This window comes from Puma concolor, chromosome B2, assembly GCF_028749965.1.
Source record: "Puma concolor isolate L17-30 chromosome B2, mPumCon1.1.hap2, whole genome shotgun sequence".
NCBI lineage: Eukaryota > Metazoa > Chordata > Mammalia > Carnivora > Felidae > Puma > Puma concolor.
In genome coordinates, this window is record NC_141671.1 from 117,338,470 (window position 1) to 117,366,269 (window position 27,800).

Here is a 27,800-nt window from a genome sequence, read left to right on the forward strand (position 1 = left end):
TTATTTGTTTTTCGGATGTGGAGTTTGGTGAGCTCTTTATAGATTTTGGATACTAGCCCTTTGTCCGATATGTCATTTGCAAATATCTTTTCCCATTCTGTTGGTTGCCTTTTAGTTTTGTTGGTTGTTTCCTTTGCTGTGCAGAAGCTTTTTATCTTCATGAGGTCCCAGTAGTTCATTTTTGCTTTTAATTCCCTTGCCTTTGGGGATATGTCAAGTAAGAGATTGCTACGGCTGAGGTCAGAGAGGTCTTTTCCTGCTTTCTCTTCTAGGGTTTTGATGGTTTCCTGTCTCACATTCAGGTCCTTTATCCATTTTGAGTTTATTTTTGTGAATGGTGTGAGAAAGTGGTCTAGTTTCAACCTTCTGCATGTTGCTGTCCAGTTCTCCCAGCACCATTTGTTAAAGAGACTGTCTTTTTTCCATTGGATGTTCTTTCCTGCTTTGTCAAAGATGAGTTGACCATACGTTTGTGGGTCTAGTTCTGGGGTTTCTATTCTATTCCATTGGTCTATGTGTCTGTTTTTGTGCCAATACCATGCTGTCTTGATGATGACAGCTTTGTAGTAGAGGCTAAAGTCTGGGATTGTGATGCCTCCTGTAAAGCAGCTTTTTATAAAGGAGTCAGACTCAGGATGATGGTTATCAAAGTGAGCAAAGGCAAGTTTTACCAGTCCAGTGAAACCCTCCCTCAAAAGCAGAGCCCAGTTGGATTTTCATCTGGGAAATAATAGCAGCAGGTAGACCAAGCAAGCAGGAGGTATATAAGTATTGGTGGTTTCCTCAAAAGCAAAGACAGATTTTCAGAGGCACAGATGCAAAGCCAGGTGTAGTAAGTAAGAGCAGCCAGTAATTAGAACATCGTCTTTCTGAATTTGTGGCGTGGAAGGCACACATGCACACACAAACAGCTATCAGGAAGAGTAGCATTGTTTTAAAAGGACTGTCTGCATTTACTTAAGGGTCAGCGATAGTCACGGGGCGCCTGGGTGGCTCAGTCGGTTAAGCATCCGACTTCGGCTCAGGTCATGATCTCGCGGTCTGTGAGTTCAAGCCCCACATCAGGCTCTGTGCTGATAGGTCAGAGCCCGGAGCCTGTTTCAGATTCTGTGTCTCCCTCCCACCAGCTCCTCCCCTGCTCACACTCTGTCTCTCTCTCAAAATAAATAAAGATTAAAAAAAAAGAAAAAGGTCAGCGATAGTCAAACCATGAACTACTACTACCAGGGATAGGTAACAGGTGGGGACTATCACTATCACCACCACCATCATATTTACAAATGAATCAGTTTCTCCAATTCCTTAAAGAATAAAGTAGAAATGACAATCTCTGCCACTAAATTCAGCAGAAGCTCTTGAATAAAGAGGAAAACAATGTAAGAAGCAAACAAGATTCCAAATTTTGAAGCTCACTCAAGATCTTTGTCCAAACAGGAGGGTATAAATCTATAACTATTTAGATGTTTGGGTGATAACCATTCACTGTCTTTAAAATGAAAAAAAATATATAACTATATATGTGCTCAAGTATGCGACTTTTTTATATTTCATTTTCACAAAACCTGAGAAATTTTTATTTTTAAAAGAAATTAGAATTTTTCCATGGTCTTTATAAGGATAATAGGGACTTCATAATTTACTTGAAAAAACTGATCACACACACAAATACTAATCTAAAAGTTTAACACATAAATTAAAAAATATGTCATTTACTATCTTTCCCTCCTATCAATCACATAGTGGTCACTGCTTATTCAAGAAAGATCCAATTAACTTTCTACTCTAATGCCATTTATTAAATCAGAGAGATAATCTTTGAAGTAATCCACATTTCATTAAAAGCTGAATAGAATACATAATATCAGACACTAAACTGTAGGGGATAAAGGATACTTTGTCTACTATGGAGCAAAAATCATAAACCAATGCTCTAAAACACATTTGCAGAGTGTTATTATAAGGCCAAAGTGGATTTTAATCTTTTTTCCCTACAATAGGATAAAAATATAGAAAAAAAGAGAGGCAGAACTCTTGTTACCATAACATTGCAATAAAGCTAACGTAATCCTTTCCATGTGGGGATTCACTCTAAAGACCTGTTTTTAATTGCTAAGAATAAAAACACTTTTAAGTTTTCTATAATCTAGCATTTGCCTTCTTCAAAATCTGAAGATTAAAAGAGGGACTCTTTACTGCCACTATATAAAGATACTAATAACATCAACATATTATATATATCATATATATGATGATATATATATATATATATATATATATATGCACTTGTGTGTGGAATTATGTCTCTCTGTGTCTTTCCAAACAACACACGTGTTTATAGAACGCCTGTGCCTTCAACACTGCTTGGAAAACTCCTCACCTGCATGTGTTTCATTGTTCATAAATTTTGCTTTCCACATAATTCAGCTACATTTCTACCACATAATGAGAATCCCCTTTTCTTCATTTTCTAATCACATGTTCCTTAATTTCTTCTGAGACCTTGCTGGCAGAGACTTTAACGTTCATATTTCTACCAACCATCTGTTAAAGGCAATCTAGGCTTTTTTGTTTCATGATCGTTAAAATTCCTCCAGGCCTCTGCCCACTGCCCAATTCCAAAGTCACTTCCAAATTTTTAGCTTTGTTACTGCATAACCCCACTTACAGGTGCTGACATCTGCAAAAGTTATGCTGAAGCAGATTATCACAAATTTGTGGGTTAAAGCAAAGCAAAATCATTGTTTTACATTTCTAGAGGTCAGAAGTCCTCCATGAGGCTTGTAGGACTAAAATTAAGGTGCTTGCCAGGACTGTGTTCCACCTGGAGGCTCAAGGGAGAAAGTGGTTTCTTTTCCATCTTCCTGAGGCCACCTGCATTCCTTGGCTCATGGCCCCCTTCTCTTTCCGCACCACACATCACCCCAACCCTTGCTTCTGTCCTCACATATCTTCTCTTAAGTTTGACCCTCCCACCTCCCATTTATAAGACCTCTTGTGATAACACTGAGTCTAGCTGGGTAATCCAGACTAATTTCCCCATCTCAAGATCCTTAATGAAATACATCTGCAAAATTTCTTTTGCCATAACATATTTACAGGCTCTGGAGATTAGAACATGGTCATCTTCAGGGAGGCCATTATTCAGCAACAGAACTCCAAGAATTACTATGATTACAAATCACTTATCTGCTTAATACAATATGATTCTCTGACAATGATAACAGGCTCAGTTTTGATTGATGGCTTGAAAAAAGGGATCCTGGGGAGAGATAATCCTATCAGCAGATATTCTGCCATCCTTGCTCTGTCAGATAATGTTGTTTCTGACCCTTTCTCATAAATGTCTCTGAAATGTCATGTGGGCAATAAGGTTATTTCATTTTCCTTAGTGACTGAAGCAATATTCCTAGAATTAAAGGCAATAATTTAGACTTTGCTGTTGGTATTATGTGAGTGAAACTCTAAATTACAAAATTCCCCCTGATAAATAGCATCCTTAGTTTGATGCTATTGGTATACACTACCAAATAAAAATCACTGAATTATTCTTAATCACATTAGAGAAATGATTACTATAATGGCCTCTGGTAATCTTATTGCCTTGGTTGACATGAAGATGGGGATTAAACATATATTAGTATTTAAACTGGTGATTCTAGGCAGGCAGAATCCAGGAATAAATGTGGTATATTGAAAAAAAAGTACATGGAATTGGTTTCTGTTCCTACACTCTCAACAATCCATTCCACCCTGGAAGATCAAATCATACATGAAATCAGTTTTCTCATCCATAAAATGAGGGCATGAATCAGATAATGGATTCCATACTTTTGAGTGTAGAATCATTTTGTAAAACAAATACAGAATGGAATATACTTATTAATATAAGTTTATAAGTTCAAATTTACTTACCAATACCATTTCCGTTACTTATAAAACCAATCAGTAGAACTGTAAGAACCATTTAGTATTAAATTTGGAATCAGGGCTTTTAAGTGGTAGCTGCAATATTTTAGGAACCTATTTATTTCAATGTTCTTTTGGTTGCACATTATCAATATATGCATTTGCAAATGACACTATCATTTTAGTAACTCATTTTGCAATTTCAAGGTATACTTAAAAACAGAGGCAGAGAAGAAGTTTTATTTTTATACCTCTTCAAAAATAAAGAAACTTAATGGCAAACCATAAGAGGAGATAATATATAATATTCTGTATATAGTAGATTCATGTATAGAGGGTTGTTTTTTTCAGTTTTATAAGTAGTTTATTGCAAAAGTAGAGTAAATGCTGTTGAAATCCCTAAAATGATTGCAAAATAAACTAGGAATATTTTGTCATATATAACTGCTAAAAAACAAGAAAATAATGAATATAATAAATAAAGTTCAATTGGCTTCTTAAGACAGAGATTAGAATTTACCACTTGCCAGAAATTTCCTATCAGTTACCTTTGCTGTTTTTGGAAACTCCTCACTTGTATAATACACATACTTATATCATATATACAATTTATATTGTATTTTTTCTAGTCTTTAACTTTTCTTAGGCCTTTATATGTGTCATGAATAAGCCTTCAAAGCCAGGGACTTCTATATCACGTGCTTCCTCTATTTACAGTAATGAAAATACTTTCTACTCAGTAAGGGGAGGGTAAAAATTTACTTTTACACCTGTTCTCCTTATGAAAAAATGTAAAAATTTATATAAGAAATAATGAAAATAGTAACTCAGTCAAAACTTTCCATTCTATATTTTGTTCATTTTAAGAGTATAGTCTAGTTTATATTACTTTGTTAAAATCTTTTTTTAAATTTATTTATTTACTCTGAGAAAGAGAGAGAGCATGACCAGGAGAGGAAAACAGAGAAGGAGAGGGAGAATCCCAAGCAGGCTTCGCACTGTCAGTACAGAGCCAGAAATGAGACTTGATCTCATGAACTGTGAAATCATGACCTGAGCCGAAGTCAAGAGTCAGATGTTTAATGGACTGAGCCACCCAAGTGCCCCAAACACTTACAGTTATTTCTAAATTATGCAAAAAAAAAAAAAAAATGTAGTAGCAAAAAGAAAACTCATATAGCTTTAGGGCATTAAAAAGTAGATCAATTCTGGAAAACATTCATTCATTTATTCATTTGTTCATCCATTCCAAAGGAATTGACTGCATTTATATTAAATATCAGATACAGATATAACAAATATAAACAGACTATCACCTCTACCCTTGTAAATACGACAGCCCATGCATTCTTCTTCATTCTAAGAAATTTCTGACTAATAAACAATTTGGGACAATTTGGGACAATTTGGGACAATTTCATTAGATTTGTAATCCATTATAGAAATATTACATCTTTATTCAACTGTAGTTTTTCAAAAACAAAAGAATATCTTTGTTTCCCAAACAGGTTGAAAAATCTATTAGCTATTAGTTTTTTAGTAACTATCTCTATATTAAAAAAAGAATTTACAATGATAAATCCTTCAACAAAGCACCAGGAAATACTGGTGCCTAAAGGAGGTTAGTTCCAAGCCATGAACCACTGATTTAAGCTTTATTAAAACTGTACTTGTTCCCAGCTTGTTTTCACTTAAGATATGCTTTCATTTCCCTTAGGCTGTAGTCTATTACTCTGTTGCTAATATATTTTTCTGTAATGTCCTCCCTTCTGTGTTAAAAAAAGAAATGAAACCCCAAATCAGATTAATTTTTGAAAACTAATACACAGATCTCATAGGTGGGAAGAATGATGTGCACTTGTTCCCGTGCAGGAGAAAGGAGTTTGAGAGCCAGCAAGGGCACTTGGCCATTCAGACAAAAAACAACAAAGTTGTTCTCAAGGATTACGATTTTTCAGAAGAGTTGGCAGCTTTTTGGAAGCTTAATCTTAGGGACCAAGAAAAGCTACATCCCTGCCCAGAGTTTCTTAATGGCCAGACTAAACTACCAGAGTTGACCTCAGTTTCTATCAGCTTAAAAAAGTGGCATAAAAGAATCTGAAATCTCTTCCTGATGCTTTACCATTTCCTCTAGCATGTAGCTGGTAAAACATAAAGCATATCAGCACAACTTAAGAAATTAAAGTTAGGAATTTTAGACCCTGAAGCCCAATTAAATATATTTTTTCTTTAGACCTCACCCCTGCTTTCAATCCACCTCAGTTGTGAGCTCTATAAGAGGTAAAGCACAGGAATGCGCTTTAAGAGTGGAGATTGAGCTGTACTCAAGTTCAAATTCATCTGTGGTAAATAGGTAGGGATAAAATCAGTCAAATAATTTCTATACATGTGGCTCAACCAACTAGAGCTTCTATGGTTTTAGTGCAACTTCTAGGCAGACTAAGTGTTCTTTTTCTTCTCATGTTTGTTATTTTGAATGTCTGATCACTTCAAAAGGCACTTTTATCCATCTGTACACTGAGAGAAAAGGGCACAAAGGAAGATTTGACAAAAGCAGCATGAGACAAAATTAAGGTTACGAAAATGCTTTAAAAAAGCCTACTCTTTATCCAGTAATTAGAGAATAGACACCAAAAGAAGGAAGGAACAAAGTAAATAAAAATGTTACCAGTGTTCGTATGTTCTTTCATATACTTTGAATAAAATCTTCCAGGCACACCTACTGTTTTGTGACAACTGAATTTTTTCTTTTCTTTTCTTTTTTTTTTAAAGCAAGATTCATACTGTCTTTTTAAAATTTATTTTTGAGAGAAAGAGAGAGCACGAGCCAGGGAGGGGCAGAGAGAGAGGAAGACAGAGGATCTGAAGGGGGTCTCTGCTCTGACAGTAGAGGACCCGATGCGGGGCTGGAACTCACAAACCGCGAGATCATAAACTGAGCCAGAGGCAGACGCTTAACCAACTGAGCCACCCAGGCATCCCTGAAATTTTCTTAATAATGGAATGCATGTTTAAAATGCCTGCTAGCAATGAAGTCAAGATATTTCTGAGAGGTCAGAGAAGGATGTGTATCATCATTGTTTAACATAGGTAATATTCTGAGTTAATAATCCTCTGATTTAAACCATTCCCTGGTTTAAGAATTAAACCCACCTTACAGGCATCTTTAGTCAACTTTAGTTTTATCAAAAGAATAAACAAACTGATATTAAGTAAATGGATGAATGCAAATACGCATGCCTTAGCTTTTAGAATTCCCTCTTCTCCGTAGCTTCTGGGAAAGTGTCTGGGTTCCTCCTTTCTAGCTCTCTCGGACAGCCAGTAAGGATGTGCTCCTCGTATCCTAGACTGACACCTAAAAGGAATTGTCTATTTTTTAAGACCCCATTGGTAATGATTAGGTCCTATGGATTTTAAGTGCTTGGTTGCAATCATTCTAATGAAATAATTGGTCCTTTACATAACACATTGTATCCAAACCACTATTTTTAAAGACATTATTCCCAACGGAAAAATAAAAGTCAAATATCAGCTCAGTTCATGATCTCATGGGTTTGTGAGTTCCAGCTCCGTGTCTGACAGCTCTGTCCTGTCAGCTCAGAGCTCTGTGCTGACAGCTCGGAGTCTGGAGCCTGCTTCAGATTCTGTGTCTCCCTCTCTCTCTCTGCTCCCTACCCAAATTGTGCTCTCTTTCTCTCTCTCAAAAATAAATAAACATTAAAAAAAAAACCTAACATCAGCCCAGACACTATCTGCTGCAGGGAAAAGATACTCACTAGTAGTGATTTTCATAAGGACTTATTTTTTCAAACATAATTATTATCTGGAGTTAAGGAGTTCTAGCAATGGGTAATTCGAAAGCTCAGAGTTGTTTGGGGTTAGAGTTGGCTTGTTTTTTTTTTTTTTTTTTCCTTGACTTTCCCCTCTTTTTAACCAATTTGGCTCTCAATTTTCTAAATATCACAACTTCACAAAACAATGCCCCAAGATAAGAAAGATGGGTTGAAGATCGTTCTCGCCATCTCTTTTTATAAATCAGGAAGGAACCAATTTCTTAGAATACCTGACAGAAGACCTATCCTTAGATCTCCCTGGCCAAAACCGGGTTACATACACAGCCCTACAGCAATCACTGCCCAGGTACACGGGATTTGTTTAGATCAGTGGTTCTCAAAGTGTGGTCCCTGGAGCAACAGCACCAGCAGTAAGCTTGTTAGAAATGCACATTCTGAGGCCCCTAGCCAGGCCCGCTGATGTAGAAACTCTGGAGTTCAGGCTCAGCAATCTCCTTAACACGTCCTCCAGATGATTCTGGCTAAAGCTGAAGCTGAAGGACTGCTGATTTAGACCAATCTGATTCATTTCCTCTGTCTGAGCTCCCCTTTCTTGAGTGGCTAAGGACATATTCTCCTCACGGTCTTTGCACGTTTCCCTCTCTTGCATGTTCTCCCTCATGTCCTTTACCTTAGCAGGGAGCTTTCCTCTGATAACCGTATGTGAAATAGTAAGGCTTAGACATGTGCCCCAGCATTCTCTGTCCACCCCCCCACCCCCCCCCACCCCGCCAATGCTTCATCTCTCTCCAAAGAAGGTATCACCATCTGAAATATCACATATTTACTCGTGTCTGGTCTGTTTCCTCTACTGGACTTAATTTCCACGGAAGTAAGGTCTTTGTTCTGTTTATTTCACTGCTCTATCCTGAGGGCCCAGACACTGTGTGGCAAATTATAGGCATTAAATAAATATTTGCTAAATGAATGATTAGAATATTGATTTCCAAATGAAATTGGAAGAAGTCAAAGAATGGCTAATGGGCAGACAAACAACAGTCTGCCAAAGCAAACTATTTACAAACGCAGATTTGGAATAAAATCCATTCATGACTTGGGAATTTTAGTGTTTGTCATAATATGAAATATAGCCTTATTTCAGTAACTTTAAGGAAACCCTCCTTTTTACCTTATATGCTATGTTCAAATAAATTTACATATATAACACATTTTTCTGTTCTACCAAATTTGATAGCATTTATCATTGGAAATGTCACTTTTTGGGGAAAATAAATAGATTTGAACAACACGGAAACTTCCATTGATATTGAATTTTAAAGTTTATTTATTTGTTTATTTAGAGAGAGTGAGTGGTGGAGGGGCAGAGAGAGAGGAGGGAGATAGAGAATCCCAAGCAGGCTCCAAAGTCAGTGCAAAGCCTGACTGGGGGCTAGAACTAATGAACTGTGAGATCACAACCTGAGCCGAAATCAAGATTCAGATGCTTAACCAACTGAGCCACTGAGGCACCCCCAAATTAAATTTTAAATAACCAGTTTTCTTTAAAAAATCCAGATTCGGATGAGGGAGAAATTGGACACAACCAAAACAGTTTCAAAATGTAAGGTCCATATATAAACAGTTCAATTTATTAGTCTTATTCTAGGGAAATATTCAATATTTGGGTTTCTTATCAACAAATGCTTTACATTAAGAATAATTTTATGTAGGGGCACCTGGGTGGCGCAGTCGGTTAAGCGTCCGACTTCAGCCAGGTCACGATCTCGTGGTCAGTGAGTTCGAGCCCCACGTCAGGCTCTGGGCTGATGGCTCAGAGCCTGGAGCCTGTTTCCGATTCTGTGTCTCCCTCTCTCTCTGCCCCTCGCCTGTTCATGCTCTGTCTCTCTCTGTCCCAAAAATAAAAATAAACGTTGAAAAAAAATTAAAAAAAAAAATAATAATAATTTTATGTAGGGGCGCCTGGGTGGCGCAGTCGGTTAAGCCTCCGACTTCAGCCAGGTCACGATCTCGCAGTCCGGGAGTTCGAGCCCCGCGTCAGGCTCTGGGCTGATGGCTCAGAGCCTGGAGCCTGTTTCCGATTCTGTGTCTCCCTCTCTCTCTGCCCCTCCCCCGTTCATGCTCTGTCTCTCTCTGTCCCAAAAATAAATAAACGTTGAAAAAAAAAAAAGAATAATTTTATGTAAATGAATACATGATTCCACAAATGATTATTTATATATTGAGAAAATTACAAATGACATAATATACCAGATATTATTGAACAAGAGAAAATAAAAATTCAATTGAAATGCATTGCCTGTTAGTTTAATATGGATAAAGCCTATTTCCAGAGAAGTACTTCTTGAAAGTTCTTTGAGTAAATTTTGTTACAGTTTATATATTTATATAAATTGGCGCGTTTAAATCTCATTAAGGTAATTTCCTTCAAAAAGTTATAAAAATTATTTATGGCAACAAAGCACAAGTTCTTAGCTACTAATTTACAAATAATTATGTGCATGTGTGTATATGTGCGTGTCTATGGGTTGAGAGCACTGTAGTAAGTTATATGTAAGAAGACAGAGAGCAAACCAAGCGTAAACAACCTAAAACATTTTCCTTTCAATGGAGGTTAGAGAGACTTGTGTCTAAGCACTGCTCATGCAGGCTGCACAGCGCTCCCGCCTCACATGCAAGTGATATTCCAGGGTTGCCCCCTTTTCCTTGATGTGCCACAAAAACCCTTCCTGAAACTGACTCTCCTTTGCTTTTCTTTTTCTTTTAATGCTTATTCATTTATGAGAGGGGGAGAGGGAACAGAATGAGCGGAGGAGGGGCAGAGAGAGAAGGGGGGACAGAGGATACAAAGAGGGCCCTGCGCTGCCAGCAGAGACAGCGGGGCTCAAACTCACAAACTCATGACCTGAGCCAATGTCTGATCCTTAACGGACTGAGCCACCCAGGTGCCCCTCTTTTCGCTTTACGCAGATACAGCTGGTTCAACTCCTTTTCATATGTTTATAACAATTCTAGTTTGGGATCTGCTATTTTATAGATGGAATAACTTCCATGTTTTCCAGTGTAATTTCAATTCGCTCCTCCACTCTACTCCAGCTGCCTAACTTCTCGGTGACTTCCTATCTACACACGAGTCAGAGGGCAGCACACTGATCTTCCGGAACACCTCTTCTCTTGTCTCATAACATGTATTCACATCACTATTCAGTTTAGACATTAAAACCTTGATTATTTACTTTGTATGTTTTTTATAAATAATCAAGCCAATGTCTGTATCCTCTTTCTGTGTGGGCTGCCATGTGTAAGAGTTCCAAGAAGGCAGGAGACAATCTATTACACTGGAAATTTTTTACAATTCTCACATGTAAAAAAATTTTCAAAATCTTCATGCTATTGTATTTTAGTACATATGCTAATTATTCGTGGCTTTTAAATTCCCTCATATTCCCACAAGAATTTTTGGTGCCCTAAGCACAGTACACACTTTATTGTTTAAAGTAGGCTGCACCCCCAATCTGGGGCTTGAACTCACAACCCTGCGATCAAGAGTTGTATGCTCTACCGACTGAACCAGCCAGGTGCCCCTACACATGTTTTAAGTATATAGTTTAATCGGTTTTTATCTGTGCATTAACTATGAAATATCGCACAATTCCTTGCCGAGAAGCTTCCTTCATTCCTCTTTTCAGTCAGTATGGTGTTGCCATTTTGACTAGTAAGTCTGTCTGCAACATGTCCTGACAGAAACTTGTTTATTTTCATATCAAAAAATTTGTTCCAAAGCTAAACATACTCGTAAGGTGTTAGTTCATATAATGCAGTCAGACAATAGGTTGATTTCAAACCTAAAAAGTGTGGTTTTTCATTAGAGGAAAAATGCTAAATGTTCAGAGAGGGAATTATATTAGATCTGGAGAGAACCATTAAATTAAAAAAAAAAACAAACTACTTTTTGCCAAGTCATCTCTATAATGAAAATTCTGTTTTGTTTTTACACATACTTCTTTCATAACTATGTAACACAAATTACAATAGTTCCCCCTTATCCACGGTTTTGATTTCCTGTGGTCAACTGTGGTCAAGAAACATGACTCACCTTCTGACAATAAGTCAGAAGGTCAGTAGTAGCCTAATATCATTCACCTCACTTCGTCTCCTCGTGTAGGCTTTATCATTCCACATCATCCCAAGATTAAGAAGGGTGAGTACAGTATAATATTTTGAGAAAGAGAGAGAGAGGGGTCACATTCACATAACATAGCATACTATAATTGTTCTATTTTGTTGTTTATTCTACTTTATGTTGTTGCTGGTAATCTTACTGTGCCTAATTTATAATTAAACTTTATCATAAATACGCATTAATAGGAAAAATCACAGTGTATATACAGGGTTTGGTACTATCCATGGATTCAAGCATCCACTGGGGGTCTTGGAATGTACTCCCACAGACAAGGGTGGACAACTTATGTCTTTCTGAATGAAGTAAGGTACAAAATATTATAATAATTATGATGGTGATAAAATAGCAATTTACTGGGGCGACTGATGGCTCTGTTGGTTAAGTGTCCGACTTCAGCTCATGTCATGATGTCGCGGTTCAGCTCCTGAGTTCAAGCCCTGCACTGGGCTCTGTTCTGACAGCTCAGAGCCTGGAGCCTGCTTCTAATTCTGTGTCTCCCTCTCTCTCTGCCCCTCTCCCCCTCATGTTCTGTCTCTCTTTCAAAAATAAATATAAAATTTTAAAAAAATTTTTAGAGTTTTATTTATTTATTTTTGAGAGAGAGACAGAGAGAGTGAGTGGGGGAGGGGCAGAGAGAGAGAAGGAGAGAGAGAGAGAATCCCAAGCAGGCTCTGCACTGTCAGCATAGTGCCCGATGAGGGGCTCGAACTCACACACCATGAGATCATGACCTGAGCCAAAACTAAGAGTCGGACTCTTAATCTACTGAGCCACCCAGATGCCCTCCCCTTTTTTTAAAATTTTTTTAAGTTTTATTTATTTTTGAGAGAAAGACAGAGTGTGAGTGCAGGAGGGGCAGAAAGAGAGAAGGAGACAGAATCCAAGCAAACATAAAAAATTTTTTAAATAGAAGTTTACTCTTATGTAATAGTCACCATTATTCAAGGCACTAGTCAAGCATTTCATATATATAAGCTATTTTAATCCTCACAGTAATAGTTAGAGGAAGGTACTGTAATATTCTCATTTTGGTGATGAGGGGTAAGTAATATGCCCAACACTAAGGAATAGTAAGGGGCAGAAGTCAGGATTTGAACCCAGATAGTCCAAGGCCAGAGTCTTTTTTCACTTACTCATTAAGCCACACTGTCACCTTGAGGTTCAGAAGTATAGCAGGGATAGATTATAGACAAAGCAGAAACTACCAGAAATGGACTCTTTCTTACTATCTCTTAGTATCAGGCAAATATTCTATGCCACATGATTAAGTACAATTTCCATAATCTCACCTCTCTTACAGTCTAAATATCATACGGTATTTGTTATTATAATTTTATATGTATTGAGAGAGGGACAAAATGGCATTTAAATACCACTTAAATAAATGCAAATAATCCAATAACCAAATAAAATTTAAAATTTTAGAATCATTTATAGCTTCCTTTTCTCAGTTATAGAAGCACAGAATGACCACATTGAAAGAACTTCTTGGAGGCTAATGCCAGACCATTTTTTATTTCTGGCTTTATTTTAAATCTGGAAAAGCATAGGCGATATAGATCCAAATGCCTCCTGCCATTATCTTTTAAAAGTTTCAACTCTAATTCTTGATCTATAAGCTAAGCTTTTAAAATAAAATAAATGCCTCTCTATTATATGTAGTTGTATGTATTTTCTCTTCTCCTTCATTAAGGATTTCCTAATTTTTAAAAATATTATGAGGAATGTTAGTATTTGAACTGGAAAAAGGTATATTTTTTTTCTCTTCTCTGAAGCTTTTTTATTACTTCTCATGAGTCAGGGGAAAAGGCTTTCTTTATTGCTTTTACAAATCATGAGTAAAACACGAATGCTTAATTGAGCAGATTGATGATTAAATGGAGAAAAATGATGAAAGGAAAAGATGCCAGCACAAACAGAATATGGCCATTCATTTCAACCCCAAATGAATCAACTACTGCTCATGAATGTCAGTTTAATACTCATCTTGGCAGAAACTATCCGGAGCATCAACCCTCTGCGGAGTCCCACGTCTGCATGGGGACAGCTTTTTCCTGTTTCTTTTGCTAGAATACACTAAATAGCTCTCTCTCTCTCTCTCTCTCTCTCTCTCTCTCTCTCTCTCTCTCGTTGGCACAATCAATTAACTCTTAAACGAAGGATTATAAACATAGTGAATGCAGGAGACTTTCTCACACCTGAACTCCAAATACTCATTCAAAGATGAAATGTTTTCTCCTAAGGGAACTAGGCAACTAAGCTATAATATGCAACATTAGCATTAGCAGGAATTACCCTGGCCATTAGCCATCACAGATCTCATTTCTTTGCATCAGTTGGATTAAAACAATTTTTTTAAGTTAAAAAAAAAAGGTAAAATATCTTCAATCAAATTGCATGACTAATGAAGATAAGGGCTGGTCTCTACATCTGTATGACTAGCTCAGTTCCTTTGTATGTCTGGTCTACCACAGAAAGTGACAGAGGCCTTTAAACAAGCAATTTGCTATTTTGAGCTGATATTGCTGAGCTTTTCCTAATACACTGGTTGATCAGTAGCATAAGACCTTTCAGACGCTAACGGGCAGAAATAAGCCCTTCTAAGGTTTTCTAAATCCTTCCTATCCTCCTAACACGACTCCTCCAGTCAAGTGCTAGAGGTTGGGAAGTAGAACCCTATCAGGTGTTAAAGACACCCAAGTGAGTCAGAGAACTTGGCTGGCAGTTTAACCGGGCCCTACTACAAATACTCTGTAATAGAAGTGCCACATTTAATTAGCCCTGAAGCAGGGAACAGAGCTCTTTCATTTTAGAAAGCGGGGTGAATGGAATCTCAAGGAAAAAAAAAAGGCAAACCTCTTACCTTTTGTAGCGATTCGTACACACTGGGTTTTAGTTTCCTGATGGAGCAAAACATGAAAGAACATAGTCAGTGTACAGACAATATTTCCTATTACACAATCTGGAGCTATAAATTAGGTTTGGGAAGAACAGAATCGCAATATTAAGGAAACTTTTTTATTTTTAAAATGTATTTTCGGATATATTTTTTTAAACCCTGAAGTAAGAACATTTACAAATTTTTTATCATTTTCTAAAAATTCAGGGGTCTGTTTTCCTCTGTAATGAAACAGGCTATCTTGTCTAGGACAAGTAGCTAAAGCATTCTATTTGTACTTACTGTACTTTTTGAATGATTAGAAAGAAAAATGTGTTTGCAGAGCTAATACAAATCAGACCCAAACACAAACTTCATTCTTGCCACACAGCTGTAGACTCAGACCAAAGCTGAACATCACATCCTCTCACTTGGATCCTAGCACGACTAATGAGTTAAATGACAGTACTTAGAAAGATCATCCAAAGGTTGTATCCCAATGAAGGGAGGATTTACCTGTTCTTTTTTTTCTTCCCTTTTGAATTTAGGTGTTAGGAGTTAGCTATTTCTCATTGGGACTATTTTCCTATTCTTGCTAGACAGATGGAGTTGAGGAAGGAGAAGTTGACATGGGAAGGGACAAAAATGATTTCAGATTCTTTTTCTTTTCTTTTTGATGTTGTGTGGTGGCACTAAGCAGTGGAATACGTCTCTAGGCCCACACCACACACCTTTAGGACTTCGTTGATTCAGTTCAAATCTTTGAATATACAAGAGGTTGGAAAAGATGGTAAAGCCAGTGAACAAAACAAAGGCTATTTGTTTGAGGATGTATTTATAACTCCATCTTGAGTATTTCTATATATTGATCAACCAAGAGTTTTCCACTTCCTCGTAAGCATTTACTACTTTTCAATTACACAGAACAAAGCACTGAGGAGGAATTAGTAGTAAAACATACAACTTTGAACTTCTATTACTTAATTGTGACGTGAGGCCTTTACAGTGCGTTCCAAGAGAGATTGTTTCGCATTCCCACAAAGGCCCAAAGGGATTCTGATTTCCTAAAAGCAATCGCTCTTAATTCTATCAGGATTTCCAGCCTCTGCTGGTAGGAAGCCCATCGATTTTGGAACTATTTGCCAAGGTAACCATGAGATATATTGTTGCTCTTCTGTAATTTGATTAAACCACATGTAGATATATTAAGAATGCGGAGAGAACATTCATATCGAGGCTTTTAAAGAGTGCCAGGGAAAATCCTTTATAAGTAACAGACATTCATTAACACTCCTCTTATACCACAGTCCAAGTAATGAAAGTTAATTTAGAATCTCTCACATCTTTAAAGATGAATACCCAAACGCAGAACCGTGTTTTCTACCACTATGCTACTTTATACCCAGAATGGAATACTAACTTCCATAGTCTTCTCGTTTTGGGGTAGTCCAATTGTACCAGTGATGTGCAAACATGTGCATGCGGGAGGCGGGCAGTCAGCCTGTCTCGAAAGACTCCCACTTATGTAGAAATAAACTAGATAGAAGATGAGAATAACATTTTCAACCAGGGGCAGCCTGTGGCTTTGGAGAACATCCTAGAAGATGCTGTGGCATTCTTCTTTGCCATCTACTGGCAAAAGAATATAAGTAAGCTGAAAGATAGAGCTCTCATTCAAAAGCAGCCAGTCAATACCCCAGGTTCTCATGGCCCCCGCAGAAAAGCAAATACATTTTGTCTTTCAATTTAACTATTCCAAAATATAATATGTCTGTTGCAATTGGATATCACGGATGTCACATCATCTTCCAGGTACCCACCTCAGGGACTCAATTACCCAAAGCCAGAAATTTCCTATACGGCTACAAGTACACAAAATATGTCAGTTTTCTATTGGATTTTAAATTGTAGGGGTTTTCTATTCTTGGCATTTTTTTCCCCTATCCCTTCCTAAAAAAAAAATTAAATAAGTTTTAGGAAAGAAAATCTTTCAAAGAGAACAGCATGAGGCACGAAAGGCCAGGTTATTTCCCCACATATGGAACCACCGGTAGTTTCTATCTTCCTGTTGTGTTTTCCTCTTCAATATTCATTTGGGATCAGCGGCAGTGTTCAAAAACAACTGTGTCCAAAATGGGAAAAGGAGGGGCAACAGGGGAAACGGAGAACAGACTTCGCTAATGGCACAGCATCCCTCCATCTCCAGGCAGCCTCCTGTTTAGGTTGTGTCAGATATGCCACAGGCACCCTATTACTTTGTAATCAGAGGATTGTTACTTGTTATTTACTATTTGGCTTGTACCCTCTGAAAAGTTTATAAGGGTTTATTAGCCTGCTGTGGAGCACACATTCTGTTTATCCTGCAGTAAATTTAATCTTCTGAAGTGCGCCACTACTGAGCAAAGACAGAACAATGCCTGGTATTTACTGGGCCTTCAGTCCCAGCGGCAGCACACCCAACTTCTCAAATCATTTTCCTCACAATTGTTCTTGTGGGCTTTCCTGAAGAAGGCTCACGGAGAAGCAGTTACTAGGAAACAGGAATCCAGAGCGATGGAACTGGCATGGAGCCCCAACCCTACAGTAGGCCCGGAACTGTGCGCCCTGTTGGGAACAGAAACAACACCCCCCTACACACCGTTTCCCCCCACCTTTTTTTTATTTTCTTCCTGACACATGCTACTGAGTATTTATAAAATTCAACTGCAGCTCTTCCTCAGGGCAGTGAAAAAGCAAATTTGGGGGGGAGGCTCACCTTCTCCACACTGCTCATTGCCTGGAAGTAGATGTTGTATCCTTTGCGTGGAGCCAAAGGAGGGTTCCAAAAGCCCTGATAGGTCCTGTTGTCGCCCACTGTGAATGGGGCAGGTTCAGGAAGATTCCCTGGGGGTAGTTCCGCAGCGAAGTAGTATGGAGAACCCCCACTCAGGGCATTTTGGTATGTAACAGGAACCTGGTAGCATTCCATGGCTCCAGCTTCTCTCTTGGTTCGGTGTGGGTGCAACTCCTCCACAACAATCTGATAGGCACTTTTTGGAAAAAGAAGAAAAAAAAAGCACACACTTAGAGATTCTGGATACTAAGATTTCTGGGGGGAAATGAGGTATTTACAATTAACATGCAACAATTTAAAGTTTGAAAGTCAGTCTTAACCCATAGCATTCTTTCTCCCCCACCCCCCACCCCCCCCAGCTATTTTGCCATAACATAGAATTTCATGTGGATTCTCCCTTCCCCCAAACCCAACATGGTTACTAAGGAACTGGAAAAAAGTAAGAAGAATCACCGTAGAACGCTATGCATTTTTTTTTTTTTAATGTTGAGAAATGAGTCACCTTAATAAGAAACCTGACATTAGCAAGAGACACATGATAGATTAAGTTCTTTGTCTGATATTTTTAAATGTTTAAAGTTAACATTTTCTTTGAAATGATAGAGTAGAAAGCCCTGCTCCAGGGCCCAACAGAACGGGGCCTCAGGGTGGGACTCAAAGCGGCAGTTTGTGGGGCTGTCATCACATTAGAGACAGAGTGTGCTGACAGGCTTCTCCACATCCTGACCTTGCCATGGCATCAACATGGGCTCAGAGCTACGCAGATCTAAAGCACAAGTGACATGCTGCAAAACGGGCACAGATGGACAGAAATCTGTCCTCCTCACCGAAATAGACAGCTTCCTTCTTCTGGAGCTGTTAATAATAAAATCTTACAAATTGTAGAAACAGATGGCATTTGCCCTATTAAAGCTTGAACTAAACCTTCTAATACCTTCCTTCAAAGTCTTAAAACTTTCCTACAACTTAAAACTTTCCTATCTGTAAGATAACAGAGGAAAGAAAAAATAATGCGACTTTAAAATAAAGGTCTGCTTAATCACTAATATTTTTTTATCAATTACAAGTGATATATTAATATTTTTTCTTTTTAAAATTTAAAATTTGTTTTTTTCATTTTAAAAGAAATGTTAATGTTTATTTATTTTTTTTGAGAGAGAGAGAGAGAGAGAGAGAGAGAGAGCAGGATAGAGAGAGGAGGATCCAAAGCAGGTTGTGTGCTGTCAGTACAGAGCCCAATGCAGAGCTCGAACTCTTGAACCACGAGATCATGACCTGAGCCGAAGTCGGATGCTTAAGCAACTGAGCCACTCAGGTGCCCCAATATTTTTTCTTTGTAGGATATTCTTCAGGAAAACTTTTTTTTTTTTTTTAGGTAACATACACCTGAGAAAGTTGACATTATTAATATATTTTATATGTTTTTAATGAATTTAAAATTCCCCCAAATTATGAAAAATGCATTACGGTAGGTTATATAAATTGAATATAAATAAGCTGTCTGTAGAGCTGTTTGAATCTTGAATCTCTAGGGCAAATATGCTCCTTCCATATAGGGATGACAGTCACTGAATGACTCTCCAGCAGGAATAGAATATTTTCTTTAATGAACTTCCATAAAAAGAAAGAGGAGTAGAGGTGCCTGGGTGGCTGAGTTGGTTAAGCGTCGGACTCTTGATTTCAGCTCATATGATCTCACGGTTTGTGAGATCGAGCCCCGTGTCAGGCTCTGAGCTGACAGCATGGAGCCTGCTTGGCATTCTCCCTCTCTGCCTCTTCCTTGCTCGCACTCTCTCCTTTCTCAAAAAAAAGAAAAAAAAAAAAGAAAGAGGAGGGAAAGACACAGAGAGAGTAGAGAGACAGGCAGAATACCAAGAGAGAGACAGAGAGAGAAAAAATGAATTTGCATCTATCATAATGAAAAATTAAATTTTATATCAGTTTAGATTTAGTATAAAATTCTAACTTAATATAAGCTCTGTTATACCTACAAACAGAAAACCTTCATAGAATAAAAGAAAGCTTTATAAAAGTTTTCTTTTCTTCCTAATATTTAAATTCCCATTTTCCACTAAAATATTGCTAGGAACTTGGTAGTTTGGTATTTATCTCTTTTCCTTTAGAAATAGGACAGAAAGTGTAGTAATGTCAGAAATCTAGATTTGGGCAGGCAACTAAGACAGAAATCTATGTTATTTGAAATTACATGTAGTCCATCATTCTCTATACTTCTGCCAGTTTGGGTCTCTAAGGTCCTAGGAATGCTATTGACAGGATACATGCTCTCTGAGGGGTCCATGGAGCAGTCACTCATCAGTTTTAAAATACAGGAAGTACATAAGCATAGCCCTTGGAGAGAAAAATGAATCATAGCTGACCTATGCTATGTTAAGAAAGCCTAATCATTTTTTTCCGTTTATTTTCAATTTAGAATCCATATTTGTATGCATTATACATTGTGTATACATTTACGTATCCTGTGGATACATACTTTTAGGTAGATAAATTTACACACGCACACTCCCCAAACAAGTCTAATCTCATATTCTTGCTCTAGTGGGCAATAATGATAATTACCCATCTTCATTAATTATTTAACCTAATCCTTAAAAATAAACTCCTTGTTCATTATCCCTTATCTCTACAAAAATCCAGAAAATCTAGTCAACAGTCTTAACTAATTCTGTTAGACCGACATAGGTTGTACATTCCAAATTAAGGAATTTCGCGCAAGAGGGCTTGTCTCTCCACATCTATTAGGAGCAAAGCAAACTAACAATGCTGGAGAGGATTAAAAGAAGAAAAGGTGCATTCTGGTCTTGGGGAAAGATCTCATTGAACTTGAGATGAAATCCCAAACTAAATATTACAAAGCTCATTTTTAAAAGAAATCATCTTCCCTTCATTGATCAATTTCTGTGAGCAGGCTGTTCTTACAACAACCTCACTTCTACTTTTTAACAACCTGTTCTTTTTTTCTCCCCTGCTATTTCTTATTTATCAATACGAATTAATTAAAGGAAGGAAAATAAAGAACGAGAAATCAAATTAGAAGTGATTTAGCTGATTACATGAAATGGGCCCGGGCTTTTCCATCCTTGTGGATGCCTAATTACCTAATGGTACTTAACTCTAGCTGGAACTAAATATTATTTGAGCTTAGTACTCTAGCAATTTAAAATATTCCAAAGCCACCTAAATAGTTTTATTCACTCTGCCCATATTTCGTATTTCCCCCATTCCTTTTAATTGAAGTTTTAAAATATGTCTATAATTAAGATAAAATCAATATAGTGGCATTATGAATCTTCACTTGATGCTGAAAATATGATTTCCTTATGTTAAACAACTAAAAATGATTTCACTTCACTATAATTTAATTTGATTAGAATTGGTATGTAGTCAATTTTAGTTTTGAAGGAGGCCAAACGATGACTTTTCACCATACAATTTTCCTTCAGTTACAAGACTAAAAAAATAGACAAGAGGATTTTGCCATTAGCTCAAAAAGTGATTATACGATATATATGGTAGATGGTCTTCCTGGTTTAACACTTAAAATTGTTGAAGCCGAACCCCAAATTACATATAACAGCCTGCCATGTTTTTGTTTTTAACCCATTAGTAAGAAAAACTGCTGAGAATCTGGTTTTAGTTTTAGATCGTATCACTTCTTGGTGATAGCAAAGAGCAAATTATACAATTGTACACACTTCTCATTTTGTATCTGAATGTCTCCTTAAAGCTTCAGGAGAAATTTCCTTGCTCCAGTGTGGTGCTATTTCTCCTATGAACAAACTTCCAAAGATCTCATGGCCACCATTGCTCATGTCGTCCTAATGGAAATATTTTGATGATCCACAGAGTAAAGGTTTAAATACCGTTTTGGTGACCATGATATTTCCTGTGCTTCATCTCTTACCTCCTTAAACATACAAGTCAGGTCCCTATTTCTGTAAGAGGAACTATCAGTTTCTGAATCAACAAAGCTCTAAATCCTGGCATTAACTTTAATAAGTTCTATTTTTAACTATGTTCTACCTCCCTTGTAATATTTCTTTTCATTCCCACTGTTTCCATCAATAGGAGAGTATTTACAACATTATATTCACATTACTGGCTTACTTTACTTCCTTCCATTTTTTTCTTCATGTATTCCAGGCACTCATCCATCCACCCATCCACCCACCCATCACTCCATCCACTCACTCTATTATTTTTTGAGTATTCTCTACATACCATGAACTGTTCATGAAGAATGCAAAAGAGAACCATTTTTCAAACTTCTGATACTTTCCTAAAACACTACTTTAGGCATTGACTACTCTTCTCTAACATTCCACTTTGTCAAAACTATGTGAACCTCTCCCACTGTCAAAATCTATTCTACTGGGGTTAATATCTTACCACATCTCTTACCTTATATCTCCACTCTTGCTCTCACTACTTCCTGATACTCATTCTCCATTTCAAACTTGAATGACCACTGTTACCAAACATACCATACATACTGTCAAAGAGCTTCCGCCTTTTTCCTTTTCTAGGTTTTCTACTTCTGCTATAAAGCCTTCTCTGACTAGTTCACTTCTTAGTGTTACTCTGTCTTCTAAAGGCAATGGAGGGAACTCTGGTGGTAACTGAGGGTTGAAGTGGGGGGTTAGACATTAGAGTCAAGTGGGATGCTTTTGCAGTTTAGTCCTCAATCCATCCACAGATCATAATGACACAAATTCGTTGAGAAGAACCATCAGGGATATCTCTCAAGAATTCTGGGTTTGAAAAAAGGCCCCAGACCACTGTCTTATAATATTTATTAATTATATTTATTTACAAGGTTAGTGTTTATCACTAACCCACTACATTAAAAATATTATCTGGTATTTAGCTACACATAATGGGACTTGTATTTTTAACTATTGTGTCCATCCATTCACTCATCAAATATGTACTGAGTGCCTATTATATGTCACGCACTATTTTAAGTGCTGAGGTTACAATGAGCACAGTAGTAAAAGTCCCTGCTATCATGAAGCTTACATTCTAGTGCAAAATACAAATAAACAAATTAAAAAACAAACACACGATATGTCAAGATGAGGTAAGTGCTCTAAAGAAAAATAAAGCAGGATAAGGGAAATGAGGAATCATAGGATTGAAGAGTTCTATTTTATATGTGTTGTCAAGAGAGACTTCTGTGACAAAGTGCCCTTTAGGGAGAAGCCTGAAGGGGAAGATTCAGCTCCGTGGCTGCTTTGATCAGTTACCTCCTCCTGCAAAATAAATTCCCCTAGAATTGTGGCTCAAAACAATAAGCATTTCATATTGTGCAGTTTCTGTGGGCCAGAAATTTGGGAGTGGCTTAACCAAAGAGTTCTGGGTGTCTTGTAAGGTCACAATCAAGTTATTAGCTGGGGCTGCAGTACTTAAAGGCTGGAGAGAAGATTTCACAGAAAGGGCATACCTCCTTTCATTTTCAGATAGAAAACAATCTACCTCCTAGGATTCTGTGGAATAAATTAAAATGACATCTATTTGATTTTACTTGGGTCCTATAGCTTGTATAAAGGGTAAAGAGATGGCAAAATAGGGCAAAAAGAGGAATTACATCTTTGCTTAAATTTCAAAGCATTTTTACTGGAGTTCAAGTAATGTCTATGTCATGGCAGCAGTTAGAAATATCAGGTGCCACTATATAATCTCTTTAAATTGCTGAGATGAAATAGAATATTCTGCAAATTAGGATAGTAGTCCTAATGTTTCAAGTTGTATATAAGTGAACAATTGATTGACCTGGGGAGTAACTCTAATACACAATGTTTGCATTCCAACCAATACAGATATAGTACACATATAATGTTAATGTTAATCTGTATTTCTGTTAAGCTATCACGGAACATCAGACAATGTCTTTTCCTAATATAACTGTGAAAAATATAGTGGATTTTTTTCAGCTATTATTTAAATTCCAGTTAACATACAATGTCATACTAATTTCATGTGTACAATATAGTGATTCAACAATTCCATATAATACCCGGTGCTCATCACAAATACACTCTTTAATCCCCACCACTTGTTTCACCCCCCCCCCCCCTTAGCCACTCCCCTCTGGTAACCATTAGTTGGTTTTCCATAGTTAAATTCTGTTTCTTAGTTTCTCTCTCTCTTTCCTTTGCTCATTTGTTTTGGAAATCATATGGTATTTGTCTTTCTCTGACTGGCTTACTTTGCTTAGCATAATACTCTCTAACTCCATCCATGTTGTTGCAAATGACAAGATTTCATCCTTTTTATGGCAGAGTAATATTCCATTGTGTTTGTATGTGTATACATAAATATATATACCACATCTTATTTATTTATTTATCTATCTATCTATTTATTTATTTATTTATTTTAAAATTTACATCCAAATCAGTTAGCATATAGTGCAACAATGATTTCAGGAGTAGATTCCTTAATGCCCCTTGCCCATTTAGCCCATTCCCTCTCCCACAACACCTCCAGTAACCCTCTCTTTGTTCTCCATACTTAAGAGTCTCTTATGTTCTGCCCCCTCCCTGTTTTTATATTATTTTTGCTTCCCTTCCCTTATGTTCATCTGTCCTGTGTCTTAAGGTCCTCATATGAGTGAAGTCATATGATATGTGTCTTTCTCTGACTAATTTCGCCTAGCATAATATCCTCTAGTTCCATCCACATAGTTGCAAATGGCAAGATTTCATTTGTTTTTGATTGCCGAGTAATACTCCATTGTATATATACACCACATCTTCTTTATCCATTCATCCATCGATGGACATTTGGGATCTTTCCATACTTAGGCTATTGTTGATAGTGCTGCTATAAACATTGGGGTGCATGTGTCCCTTTGAAACGTCATATCTGTATCCCTTGGATAAATACCTAGTAGTGCAATTGCTGGGTTGCAGGGTAGTTCTATTTTTAATATTTTGAGGAAACTCCATACTGTTTACCAGAGTGGCTGAACCAGTTTGCATTCCCACCAGCAATGCAAAAGAGATCCTTTCTCTCCGCAGCCTCACTAATACCTGTTGTCACCTGAGTTGTTAGTGTTAGCCATTCTGACAGGTGTGAGGTGGTATCTCATTGTGGTTTTGATTTGTATTTCACTGATAATGAGTGATGTGGAAATTTTTTCATGTGGTAGTTGGCCATCTGGATATCTTCCTTGGCGAAGTGTCTATTCATATCTTTTGCCCATTTCTTAACTAGATCATTTGGTTTTTGGGTGTTGGGTTTGATAAGTTCTTTATAGATTTTGGATACTAACCCTTTATCTGATATGTTGTTTGCAAATATCTTCTCCCATTCTGTTGGTGGCCTTTTAGTTTTGCTGATTGTTTCGTTTGCTGTGCAGAAGATTTTTATTTTGATGAGGTCCCAATAGTTCGTTTTTGTTTTTGTTTCCCTTGCCTCTGGAGAAGTGGTGAATAAGAAGTTGTTGTGGCCAAGATCAAAGAGGTTTTTGCCTGCTTTCTCCTCGAGGATTTTGATGGCTTCCTGCCTTACATTTAGGTCTTTCATCCATTTTGAGTTTATTTTTGTGTGTGGTGTAAGAAAGTGGTCCAGGTTCATTCTGTCCAGTTTTCCCAGAACCACGTGCTAAAGAGACTATCTTTATTCGATTGGATATTCTTTCCTGCTTTGCCAAAGATTAGTCGGCGAATATTTGTGGGTCCATTTCTGGGTTCTCTATTCTGTTCCATTGATCTGAGTGTCTGTTCTTGTGCCAGTACCATACTGTCTTGAGGATTACAGCTTTGTAGTACAGCTTGAAGTCCAGGACTGTGATGCCTCCTGCTTTGGTTTTCTTTTTCCAGATTGCTTTGGCTATTCAGGGCCTTTACTGGTTCCATACAAATGTTAGGATTGTTTGCTCTAGCTCTGTGAAGAATGCTGCTGTTATTTTAATAGGGATTGCATTGAACATGTAGACTGCTTTGGACAGTATCGACATTTAAACAATATTTATTCTTCCTACCCAGGTGCATGGAATATTTTTCCATTTTTTTATGTCTTCAATTTCTTTCATAAGCTTTCTATAGTTTTAAATGTATAGATTTTTTACCTCTTTGGTTTGATTTATTCCTAGGTATTTTATGAGTTTTGATGCAATTGTAAATGGGAATAATTCCATGATTTCTCTTTCTGTTGTTTCATTGTTGGTGTATAGGAATGCAACCAATTTGTGAGCATTGATTTTATATCTTGCAACTTTGCTGAATTGATGAATCAGTTTTAGCAGTTTTTTGGTGGAATCTTTTGGGTTTTCCATATAGAGTATCATGTCATCTGAGAAGAGTGAAAGTTCGACCTCCTCCTGGCCGGTTTGAATGCCTTTTATTTCTTTGTGTTGTCTGATCTCAAAGGCTAAGACTTCCAATACTACATTGAATAACAGTGGTGAGAGTGGACATCCCTGTCTTGTTCCTGACCTTAGGGGGAAAGCTCTCAGTTTTTCCCCATTGAGGATGATATTAGCTTGGGTCTTTAATATATGGCTTTTATGATCTTGAGGTATGATCTTTCTATCCCTACTTTCTTGAGGGTTTTTATCAAGAAAGGATGCTGTATATTGTCAAATGCTTTCTCTGCATCTATTGAGAGGATCATATGGTTCTTGTCCTTTATTTTATTGATGTGATGAATCACATTGATTGTTTTGCAGATATTGAACCAGTCCTGCATCCCAGGTATAAATCCCAATTGGCGTGGTGAATAATTTTTTTAATGTATTGCTGGATCCGGTAGGCTAATATCTTGTTGAGGATTTTTGCATTCATGTTCATCAGGGAAATTGGTCTACAGTTCTCCTTTTTAATGGGGTCTCTGTCTGGTTTTGGAATCAAGGTAATTCTGGCTTCACAGAAAGAGTTTGGAAGTTTTCCTTCCATTTCTAGTTTTTGGAACACATTCAAGAGAATAGGTGTTAACTCTTCCTTAAATGTTTGACAGAATTCCCCCGGAAAGCCATCTGGCCCTGGACTCTTGTTTTTTGGAGATTTTTGATTACTAATTCGATTTCTTTATGGTTATCGTTCTGTTTAAATTTTCTATTTCTTCCTGTTTCAGTTTTGGTAGTGCATATGTTTCTAGGAATTTGTCCATTTCTTCCAGATTGCCCATTTTATTGGTGTATAATTGCTCATAATATTCTTATTATTGTTTTTAAATATTCTTATTATTGTTTTTATTTCTGTTGTGTTGGTTGTGATCTCTCCTCTTTCATTATTGATTTTATTTATTTGGGTCCTTTCCTTTTTCTTTTTAAACAAACTGGCCAGTGGTTTATCAATTTTGTTAACTCTTTCAAAGAACCAGCTTCTCGTTTCATTGGTCTGTTCTACTGTTTTTTTGGTTTCGATAGCATTAATTTTGGCTCTAATCTTTATTATTTCCTGTCTTCTGCTGGTCTTGGGCTTTATTTGCTGTCCTTTTTCCAGCTCCTTAAGGTGTAAAGTTAGGTTGTGTATCTGAGATCTTTCTTCCTTCTTTAGGAAGGCCTGGATTGCTATATACTTTCCTCTTATGACCGCCTTTGCTGAGTCCCAGAGGTTTTGGGTTGTGGTGTTATCAGTTTCATTGGCTTCTGTGTTCTTTTTAATTTCTTCTTTAACTTCTTGGTTAGCCCATTCATTCTTTAGTAGGATGTTCTGTAGTCTCCAAGTATTTGTTACCTTTCTAAATTTTTTTTGTGGTTGATTTCGAGTTTCATAGCATTATGGTCTGAAAAGATGCACGGTATGATCTTGATCTTTTTGTACTTGTTGAGGATGATTTGTGTCCCAGTATGTGGTCTATTATGGAGAACGTTCCATGTGCACTGGAGAAGAATGTATATTCTGCTGCTTTAGGATGAAATGTTGTGAACATATCTGTTAAGTCCATCTTGTCCAGTGTGTCATTCCAAGCCATTGCTTCCTTGTTGATTTTTTGGATTAGATGATCTGTCCATTGCTGTCAGTGGGGTGTCCCAGTATGTGGTCTATTATGGAGAACGTTCCATGTGCACTGGAGAAGAATGCATATTCTGCTGCTTTAGGATGAAATGTTGTGAACATATCTGTTAAGTCCATCTTGTCCAGTGTGTCATTCCAAGCCATTGCTTCCTTGTTGATTTTTTGATTAGATGATCTGTCCATTGCTGTCAGTGGGGTGTTGAAGTCTCCTACTATTATGGTATTA

At 37.2% G+C, this 27,800-nt stretch overlaps 1 protein-coding gene across 9 annotated transcripts in view; it reads right to left on the minus strand.

The window, feature by feature from the left end:
- Positions 1-27,800, minus strand: part of PTPRK (protein tyrosine phosphatase receptor type K) — a 571,143-nt gene that overhangs the window by 80,233 nt on the left and 463,110 nt on the right. For all 9 annotated transcript variants that reach the window (XM_086707798.1, XM_086707791.1, XM_086707797.1 and 6 more), the window contains exons 12-13: positions 17,514-17,787; positions 14,744-14,780 (exon numbers count right to left, since the gene is read on the minus strand). In XM_086707798.1, coding sequence (XP_086563924.1) covers positions 14,744-14,780; positions 17,514-17,787 — 311 coding nt within the window. The remainder of the gene's footprint in view (positions 1-14,743; positions 14,781-17,513; positions 17,788-27,800) is intronic.